The sequence below is a fragment of the Fulmarus glacialis genome, unplaced genomic scaffold (assembly GCF_000690835.1).
Source record: "Fulmarus glacialis isolate BGI_N327 unplaced genomic scaffold, ASM69083v1 scaffold9003, whole genome shotgun sequence".
Lineage (NCBI taxonomy): Eukaryota > Metazoa > Chordata > Aves > Procellariiformes > Procellariidae > Fulmarus > Fulmarus glacialis.
This window is the reverse complement of record NW_009201074.1, coordinates 41,679-52,611: the sequence shown is the minus strand read 5'-3', so window position 1 is coordinate 52,611 and position 10,933 is coordinate 41,679. Positions and strand designations below refer to the sequence as shown.

Below are 10,933 nucleotides of genomic sequence, written 5' to 3'. Positions count from 1 at the left end.
TGCCCACAGCAGGGGGGTTGGACTAGATGACCTTTAAAGGTCTCTTCCAACCCAAACCATTCTGTGATTTTATGATTTCACTTGGAGCTGACCCCTCCACCCTCATTAATTACAAGAAGAAAATCCCAGGTGCCACAGAAGCTCGGGGGGTCAAGATCACGAGCGCAGGGCGAGCACCGTGCACTGCCTGCACCGAGCTCTGCCTGGGGCTGCTCAGGAGCACCTAGGGGACCTGCCCGGCTCGGCCACTGCGACGGGGTCCGTGGGAGGACAGCAGACACCGTGGTGCAATGCAAAGCTCCTGGCAAGGAGTCAGAGTGCTCTTGTGGGGATCTCTGCAGCACCGGCACCAGGGAGCGCGGGCTGCAGTGGCTTTTGCCTTGGTCCTGACTTAACAGACAGCATTTAACTGCATTGCAGGGGAGCGGACAGCCCCAAACTCGGTGGGGTGAGGGAAGGGGACAGTTTCCAACCACAGGACATGGTATGGGCTAAGCCTTAGACAGGACACACTTCCCCAGACAGCGTTTTAACACACAGTATTTCTCCTTGAGATTGCCAAGCACTAAAGCAGGCTGCAAATTCCCTTCCAACCTCTGCACCAGGCACCACTTTGGGAACAAAGCTGATACAAAACATGTAGGCAGGTAGATTAGCCTTCCCATAATCATCAAAATAGCCCTGCAATCTACAGAAGCAACGCCAGGACAGAAAAGCGGTGCCAGATGCCGTTTGTAAGAACAGGGGGTGTTATGGCCCCGTCCCTGTGCAGCATCCTCACTGAAAGCAACACCCCTCTGCCTCTCGGGATGCATTAGAGCATGGATGCAGTAGATGATAATTTTGACTTTTCCCCCCACCACCAACCAGAAACACTCCTAACACAAGCAATCATCACAGAAGGAGAACAAAGGAATGGGGAACCGATGACTTTTTAAGCTTGCAAGCAGTGGCTTGTCAGGAATACAAGGAATGATTTAAATCTTGATCTTGTTTCCAGTGAAGGAAGATTTCTTCCACCACCCTGACAAGGAGGAAAAGCCAACTGTGAGTAATGGGACCGTAGACATGTATTAACGCTGCTGCTAGCAAAGCACATGTCTTTCCAAAGGCAAAAATCACTCCATCAGAATGACGAGCAATAAGAGAGGAGAGAGCACGGCCCAGCAAAAGCCAAGATGCAGAGCGTAAGACCATCAAAACATATGGAAAAGAAAAATCCCATTGAATTTTGTAGAAAGGACTCCCCTCCCCAAAGGAGGGGGCAGCACGCAGGAACCCAGGGTACGGACACGTGGAGGACAAATTCCCCTGAAAGCCCCGTATCAGCAGATTCACTTCCCAGCGCGAGGCTGTGCTTTGCATCGTGGTGATTTACAGAAATTAAGCAGGAACAGCTTTCTGTTGATGTCTCCGGCCCTGGGTTTCCCTGAGCTCAGCTTCGCACCCCTCGCCTTGTCCTGTGCAAAACTGCAGTGCTGCAGCGATGGGGAAACGCTCATGAGAGTGGCCGAGACAGGCAGGAAAAGCGATCACCTGAGTATCTCCTGCTCTTCAAACCAGCAAGCTTGGAACGCCCAGGTCCTGTTAACAGGGATTACTCCCACAAGTAAAGACAGGTTTTTACATGTGGCCATATACTCTTTGGTCTGCACTCGGTATCTTGTTTCAAGCCAAGGTGGCATCTCTAAAGCAGAGTTTGCTGCTTCTCCTCACAAACACACTGTCCAGGGAGCCACGGTGGCATTTTTTCCCTCCCACCTGAAGGAGTAGAGTCCTTTGTGAAGGACATAATCCACTCAGCTGGGCAAACTCCCTTACAGAGCACTAATATTTAGTGCAGCCGAGGAGGGACTACGCCTGCTCCCTGTGTCCGAGGCACCAATTCCTTTGACTCTGACCATCATCTTCCCACCATCCCTCTTACCTCTGTCTAGAAATTACCACTTTTATCAGCACCAGACCGATCACCCGAAGCATCTCTCTGGTCTTTCTCCGCTGTTAAATTGAGCTTGTGAGCAATGCCAGGACTCCCGCCCTTCGGTGATGGTTTTTCAGAAGGGATGGATAAATACCGGGATGGGAACACCTAGAGAGGGTCCGAGGGAAGGGCGATGACAGAGCCTGGGCTCCAGCTCTGCAGCACTGCCTCCGAGAGTTTCTGCCTGCTATCACTGCATCCCTACCCGATCCACACCTCCATTGCTCTCCGCTCAGATAATTACCAGTGAGAAGCACTATCATCTTAGCTTCTGTGGTGCTTCGAGCATTTGAGCTGAACACAGCAAAAATCAAACAAGATTATAGGTGCTTTCTACCTTTTTTTTTTCCCCCTTGCTGAAAGACCGTAATTCACAGCTCAAGCGACTCCTGCCACGTGTCACTGCAGACTGGCAGGGTTATGTTATTATTTGGTTCTCCTGCAGGAAGTGGGATAACTGTACTATTCCTTTATCAGAGAAAAACACCTATCTTTGGGCCAAGTGTTTCTTAAAGATAACATCATACAATTCTCTTGATTTCATCACGCCAATGTATTTGCAACTGCTGATAAATACGAACAAGAACCTTAATGAGATCCTTTAATGAAAAGCTGTCAGCAAATTAGACTGCTGTGTCTGTCCAAGTGTGCAGTAATTGTTCTGCCTTAAAAAACACGATGCCCCATTTGTTAACATGTCCAAGGTACTACTCAAGAGAGCGAGGGAGGGAATAAATGCCACAGAAAGCAAAAATTGATCAAAAATAATAAAGCATAGCTAAGCCTAGAGTCAGGCCCAATTCCGTAAATCCATCGCTGCCACCGCTGTGTGACAGAAACCCTGAGAAATCGAGAATTGAGCCTTTGCTGTCCGGAGCACACTGGGATAGGAAGGAAGAGCCAGAGCTGGTTTCCAAAGTAAGACATTTTCAAAAACAACCAGACTGCCTACATACATTCATATAAAATGGAGAATTTTACCTCCTAAAAGAAGCCAAATTCACCAATCTGAAAAGAATAATAAGTTTCAGGAATTCAGAGATACACTTTAAAGAGAAACATGGGAAAGAAAATTGGGAACTAAAAGCCAGTAATGAAGACAACACTGGTTTAAACTCATCCCATCCAGAAGAAGTGAAAGCAGTTCTAAAAACACACAAAATGAAAATAAAAGTCAGAAAAGAGATATTAGGGGCAGCAAGGAATACAAATTAGAAAGTTCTCAAGGGACAGAGAAGGACACACAGGAAGCCTGGAGCTCATGGAGGTAAGAAAAATAAACCGAGTTTTAAACATCATCCAAAAGCAAGTGGAAAACTGGAAGCCCAGCACCACGACCGGCTGCTGGCAGGAGCACTGGCCACAGCTGGGCAGAAAGTCCAACACTGAGGCTCAGCACTGCTGTCTGGGCTCACCCACCTGAGATCCCAGAGCTGGATGCAGGAGCTCGGGCACCCACTGGGTGCCTGGGGCATCATTTGGAAAGTGGCTAGAAGAATTAAAGGGGGCTGGGACCGGTGGGACAAAGGCAGCCCCATTCCAGCCCCTCTGCAACTGCAGCTTTGGGTTTTCTTCTCTCAAACCTTGCCCTTAGACAAGTTGGAAATGTAACTTTAAATAAAGGTTAATTAATCCAAGGAAAATAAATTAGTGATGCCTGTGGGGGATTGTTCTTTGAAGAAATGTTTTCCAAGTACCTTTGATCTTTTCACGAGAGCTCTAGTTTGAGCACCATACTAAGACCTCTGGAAGAAATTAGTTTGGAGGACTCGCTGGGCTGGAAGGGGAAGCTCTCCAGCCCGTGCTGTGTAGGAGCTCGGTCCCTGCCGCTGCCCTGGTCCCATCCGGGTTTACCTGTGCGCACAGCAAGGAAATCACGACCTCTTGAAGAAAACCAGAGACTGGAGGACCATGAGAACGAAGTACTGCCTCTCACAGCTCTCAACACCGGTTGCTTCAAACTAGTTGGCCAAACAAGCAAGAGGCCTACAATAAAGATGTGGAAAGCCAAGGAAAGAAAGGACAAAAAAGTGATTTATTTTCTGTGCTTCTGGGATAAGCCACCGACATCAAGTGTAAGAAAATTCCCTTTGTCAGCTCATCCTCCTCCCTGCATGCTCGGGCTAGCAGCAGCACCGAGAGGGGAAAACGCAGTGGCCCGACCATCCTCTCCACTCCTGCTAAAGCACACGTGGCCCCAGCCCACCGCCACGACGTGCAGGGCTGCCCAGGCAGCGGGGAGCTGGAACAACCTCCTGCTGATCCCAGAAGGTGGAGGGACCACGCGGACACCGGGGCTGGAAGAACCAGGCTGCCAGGGAGTGGGTGGATACCAGGGAGAGAAAGGGAATGTGTGAAAGAGAAAGGACAATTCAGCCAGAAGAGACTGGAGAAGAGAAAGTATAAAGCAATTAACTGTGCTGGCAGGTCTGGGGAGAAAGCCTGGAAAAAGACATCTTTTATTCTTCTTCTAGCCACTCTCCAAGTGAAATTTTTCTTGGCTACCTAAAAAGGTTGGTTTGGGATGGCAGAATAAAAAAAAAAAACACAACAGTATTGCATTTTCAAATGCCACTTTCCAACAAGCAGCACCTCTACCCTTTCACAGATACAAGCCCTGCCATTTTAGGTTGGACAAGCTCTGTCAAACACAGTGACAAGACGCCCATCAGTCTGTACAAACATATTTACAGAGTCTTGCCCTGGTACATACAAGCACCTGAGCATCATCCATGCAGCAAAGCAGAAGCTGCTTTTAGCAGCCCCAGGAAGACCCTCTCCTCTCGCCATGCTGCCAGCACCGAGCAGGAGCCAGGAATGTCACATCAACAGAGGCAATGTGGGCCAGCAACCTAAACTCTGGGGCCTGTGCCTCAGCGCTGCAGAATGATGTACCCTTAATAGCTTCAGCTTAATCACTTCTGTGCCACAGCTAAAGGCAAAGCCATTCCCTTCTTAGAGCACCGATGGGCAGCAAAGGCAGAAATCCCACCAGCCTAGTGGGCACTCCTACTGGAGAAGGCAGTGCTGGAAGGACCTTCCAGGACATGGTCCACAAATAACCTAAGAGAGAAGGGGAACAAGCAGGGAATTGGCCTGTTTTGAAAATTACAGATCAATTTGGATAGAGATATGACAGATCAGCTTAATTAAGTACACAGTAACACTGTCAGGAGAGCAGAACAAGTTACTTCTCTTGCAGAGTTAATACTGCAGATCCAGACCTGTCAGCAGCGGCTGCAAGACACTACCAGCTGCCAATTCTTCGTCCCAGGGCAGTTAGCTAATTGGTGGCTCTGGTCAGTTGATCAGGAACTGCCTCTGTGTAAGACAACAAGCCCTGGCTCTGCTGCAGCCCTGCCAGCCCAGGAGCCATCGTCTTACTCAATAACAAACCCTGCTTAGCAGGCAGGCGTTTGGGGTATCAGACCCAGGGACGGGACGGCACGATGCACCGCCCGCTCACAGCACCACGTCAAGCCTCCTGCAGCGTCACAGGCGCAGCTTCGGCTCTTGGCCCTCTGATCCCTAAACACAAATTTTCCTCCTAGCCTGTGAAAAAGTATTAAACCAGCATTAAAAAGCTCAGCAGCATCTCTCTAACTGAACGCAACGTTCTTCCGTAATTCAGCAGAGAACAACAGTCTCCGCATAGTGCATCTCTCCATTATTTCTCCAGATCAGTCAAGGATACAGAACCGCTGACAGCAAGGCAGTGAGCCACCACTCCTGCTATCACTGGAGAGGGAAAGCAGATTCAATCCTGGATCGCTATCAGCATAACACAGGAAATTTTGATATGCGGCCCCATCCATCTCGGCTCCTGATGGATGGCACCTGCACGTGTGCCACTGATAAAGCCCAAATGCTCATGAACTTCATCCTCATTTCTGCAGTGTAACTCACTCGGCAGCAGCTGCGAGCCGGAGCAATGGAAGTCCTGCCACCCAAAAGGCACTGACTGATGCCAGATACTCAATGCAAGGAGAAAGGAGCAACTCCAAAATGGCTTTAAGCAGGTGAAAGACAGACTCGAGTATGAATGTGCAGCTTGTCTAGAAGATGTGTCAAAGAGTCATTTGCAAGGAGACCAGGGTCCATGCCATGATCAGTGAGGAGGATCTTGTCAGTGATCTACAGCCTCCCTGCTCACTGAGGGTCTGCGCATCAAAATGATCAACAGGAAACACAACAGCAGCTGCTGCTAAGTACACCATGGTTGTATTTCTCATCACGGCGTTATTTTATCTCCAATAGGACCAAAAGCCTCAGAGTCCCCTGTAACTCTTACAAGTCCTGCCCCTACCTCCTGGCTCCGCTCAGTCTTCCCTGCCCACATGCAAGGCTCTGCTAATTGCTTACAGCAAACGTACTAAGGGAATGCATGTAACAACATAAGATCTGTTCTCCATTTCTCTTCTGAGCTCCCTGCTGTATCTCAGTTAGCTGCATAGCTTGTATTTGGACTGCCAGTGTCTCTCACAGCCACAAACACAACCACCCTGAAACAACCGTTGAGCAGCAACTGGCAGGTCATAGGCAGGATTCTGGAGTTGGGCTGCACGCAGGCTGCACGCTTGCCTTGCTGTCACACACCTAACACTTATTTCTCATTATTCAGTTGCCAGCCTCAAACTTTATCCTATAAAAAAGCATGCATCTTCCTAGTCCTTTTTGCTATCCTTACAGGATACAGATAGTCCTTTTGCTATTCCTTACAGGACACAGATACTGTCGCCATAAGCTGGGAAGACGAAGCACAGCTCCCAAGAGCACCGCTGCGAGGGCGAGTACCCACCTCCGAACGCGCACGGCTCTCGCCTGGGCTCCCTTCCCCCTCCTACCGCAGCGATTCCCCATTAATATGAATGATGCTTTCCAATGAGCATGGCTTTGTTAAGCATCTGGGCTGCACCAGAGCAGGGCCCTAAATAATTATATCAAAGTGACCATTAAAAACGCAGCACTGCGTAACGGACTGCCATGGGAGCAGCGAAATGAAGGGCTCCGCATCTGCATTTCAAACTAAGCATTTCCTACCCCAAGGCAGTAGCTAGTGCTCCCCAAGATGCAGATGCTGAGGAAGAGGACAGATTATTTTGAATTTGCTTGCAGATGGGAATGCGCTAGTCACGCTTGACTGCAGTTACTTTGAAACAGATTTCGGACAAGCCCCACTTCTGGCACAAAGTACTGCAGGATGGGAGAGCTGGCACACAAGTCACGTCCACTTCCAAGAACCGGCTCCTCTCCCTCCCCATCTCCCTCATTAAAGCATACGGCTGCCGTAAAAGACGCCGCAATCTCTGCAGTGCACCTTCTGCAGATATCCTCTTACCGGCCGGGGATGCCACGACCCATCTCACAGTGACTTGCAAAACTTCCCAGAGGACAACGGCTGATTTGCTTGTGCACCCGTGCAAGAGGGAAACACCCACTTTTCAGGAGGGAAACAAAGCCACACAGATATTAAGCTCCAGGTCACTCAGACCCACACTGGCAAAAGTCTAAACTTACGACACAGGGCGGGACCACGATGGGATTTAGGCATTGCAGCTGGGCGCACCACGGTGCCCAACAGCAACACGTTGGCACAGTGGCACTGGCAGAGCCACATTCAGCAACACGCTCCCCATCGACTGGGTGAGGAAGAGTCGGATGGGCGCTGCTCCTGAGCCCCTGGCTGCCGTCTCTGTCCTGCTTCAGTGCCAGGACACAGCAGCAGAGGTGAATTCACTGGGTGAGCATCACTGCCAGACCAGAAGAAACAGAGATTGAAAATGCCTATGGAAAGGGCCTATCCCTCACCAGAACAAGGCTCATGGTCACAAGATGAACCAGAGGCTCCTCCTGGGCTCACCTCCCACTGCACCAGGGCAGGAGGTGCAGCCCTCCCCGCAGGGTAAGGCCAACAGGTCCACGCCACCACCGCTCCTCTCTCCAGCACGCCGCCTCCTCTCTGTTACGGCAACTCTGAGTGAGACCGTGGAGTGTGGCACCCACTGACATCTCCCATCGCTCCCTCTGCCCTGCCGCATTCCCCAAGAGCAGAAACACAAGACAAACATGACTGGGAAACAAATTCAGTCCAGGGAAAAATGGCGGGACATGGAAAAGTTGTTTTTTCTCCACAAATAGCAGATAAAAATCTCAGGAAAAGGCACAGCCTGGGCTTGGGGGATAACACAGGTATGAGTCCATGTTTTTTCCCAAACCAGCTGCCAGCCCTGCTGAAATGACGTTCCCTCTCCGGTACGCCAGACAACCCATTCCCTACTTAAAACCCTTCCCCAGCCAGTAGCATTTTACAAAATGTTTTGACTTCAAGAAACACCCATTTACACCACCTCCATCATGCCTGGCTTTCAAAGAAAGCCCTGCTGCACGCCCCTTCGTGGGCATTGCTGCAGGCTCAACATAGAATCATAGAATCATAGAATCATTAAGGTTGGAAAAGACCTTTAAGATCATTGAGTCCAACCGTTAACCCAACCCAACCATGCCCACTAAACCATGTCCCTAAGCGCCTCATCTACACGTCTTTTAAATAGTTCCAGGGATGGTGACTCCACCACTTCCCTGGGCAGCCTGTTCCAAGGCCTGACCATTCGTTCAGTAAAGAAGTTTTTCCTAATGTCCAGTCTAAACCTCCCTTGGCGCAACTTGAGGCGCAGCATCTTCAGCATGACACCAGGCAGTGTGGTCCAAACAGCCCCTCTCTTGGCTCCCCGTCCTCCCCACAACAGCACATCCCAGCACAGGGGATTCCAACCAGCAGCCGCTTCCATCAGTACACTTGACCACTAACAGCATGTTACAGCTCTGGGACAGGTCTGAGCCCAGGTCTGGTTGCAGGAGAGCAGCCGCAAGACGGACGGCAGGAACAACCACAGCCATCCAGAAACACTCCTCTGAAGGAGAGGAGGGTCACAGCCCTCGGTTACCACTGCTGTTACAAACACTTTAAAGACAAAGGAAAATCCTGACAGGAGTAGGAAACACCAGTGCATTTAAGCTCTTCAGGAAATTAAATCATGTCTTCAATAACGGCAAAACACAACAGGAGATACATAATCTCCAGAAGCTTAAATCTATAAAATACCATCAGCAAAGCTGCTGTGACTGATAAACTCCCGAAGGGCACATACAGCAGGGACACGAGAGCAAAGCCATTTGGCCACAGCCCTTCCTCTGAACAGCCTGACAGGCCTTCTGCGTGCTGCCACTACACAACAGGGTCCCAGCCCCTTAACGGGACTATCCCAGGAGGTGAGTGCTGAAGGAGCCAAATGTCAGGACCAGGGCTACACCCAGCAGAGGTCTGGGGGATGGATGCAAAGGTGTTGAGCCATTCCAAGCTAATACAGCCCCTGGTTGCAGGGATTTTCCCCTTAGAAGAAACACGGCTTTCAGATCTACTGCTCCAAAAGACTGAAGACTCCCATTAGCAGTTAAGAAAGACTTGCCTTACCTCGACACCACAGTTATAGGAGAGAACATGCCTACCTCGGTATCTGATATGGAGACCCGATTGGACTCTATCGTTGGTCTCCTCATTATACGTGGTGATGGCCCTGTGGCATAAGGACCATAACCTGGAGTGTTGCTAGAAGCCAAATAACCTCCTGATGACCTTTCCTGAAGAGACAACTTCCTACTTGATAGGACGGGTCTAGTGAGAGGTCTCTTGGGAACATGCCTCCAGTGAGCATCTTCTGACTGTTGGGAAGGCAGAAGTTCATTCATTCCCACATCACTGTTGACACCATTTCTTTGGATGTCTTTTATGATATCAGAAAACACTGTGTCATTTTCTTCAGTGTTGCCTTCACCATTTTGGTCACTTCTCTCTGGGGCAACAGCCACATCTATGGCTGCTACCCGCTCTGCCAGTTCAGTCTGCGTGTCTTTGCAGCACGTGTCTATGCCTCCATCCATGGCATTTGTTGGAGAGTCCCCCATCGCTGCGTCCAGCTCCTATGGTCTCAGATGGCACTGCAGAGAGCTGCGATGCTAGCACTCACAGACAGCATGTGGCATGAAGGAATCTCTCCATGAAATACCTAAAAGGAAACACAGAAGTAAACTGAATAATCATGTTCACTCAACACAAACGTAACCAAGATACCCATCTCTGTCTTCTTCCAACATAAAAGAAAGTGAAGGCAAAACACTGGCAGGCTGTAAACAAGTTGCAAACGCTCAGAAGGAAAGGCAAACCCAAACATCGACCTAAATATGAAAGCGATAAAGATGAGATTTTATCTCATGTGCAACAAGTGAACGGCTAAAGAGAACTTCTCCTTCTGTAACTAGACTGCCAGTCAACTAGAGCTTGCAATAAATGGAGAAGTACAGCTTCTCAATATGCTAAGGGTAAACTGTCAAATTCAGCTTCTTGAATTCTTATTCAAGGGTACAAGAGTTTCTAGTATGTATCCGAACCCAACATGCATAACAAATCCACAGCCATTTAGGGCTCCACAGTAGTCTCTCTGTTGCCCTATAGGGCCCTAGAGTGTCACAGAATGACCTGGAAGCCAAGCCATGGCTGGTGACTTCTACACTCTCAGTTATTTGCAATGTAGTCAACAGCAAAAGCAGAATTTAAAAGCAAGCCTGGTTCCAGGGTTGCCCCTGGACCCCCCACAGTTGCAGCCTGTGTGCAAACGCGCATTAACCTTACTGCCCACCATGTATAAAAGCTATATTGAGTTGCAAATCAACAACACTTAACGATTACCAGCATGTGGTAATCAGCTTTTCCTTTGGAAAAGACGTACAGAACACAAAAATGCGATACAAAGCTAAAACTGCTGAATAAAATCGCTGTTTCCTGGATGCTAATTTCAGTCTCAATTTAAAACAGATTTCAGCCTTCCCAGCATGGTCCAGAGCAGGAAATGATCCTCTGCAGCACATGGCTGCCATCCCTTAATCACCTCTGAAGAT

The 10,933-nt window shown here is 49.3% G+C and overlaps 1 protein-coding gene across 1 annotated transcript in view; it reads right to left on the bottom strand.

Annotated features, from left to right (window-relative positions):
- CAMKK1 (calcium/calmodulin-dependent protein kinase kinase 1, alpha) overlaps positions 1-9,943 on the bottom strand; it is a 62,579-nt gene extending 52,636 nt beyond the window's left edge. The window contains exon 1 of the mRNA XM_009573812.1: positions 9,488-9,943. Within this exon, the coding sequence (XP_009572107.1) occupies positions 9,488-9,943 (456 nt within the window). The remainder of the gene's footprint in view (positions 1-9,487) is intronic.
- Between the last annotated feature and the right edge of the window lie 990 nt (positions 9,944-10,933).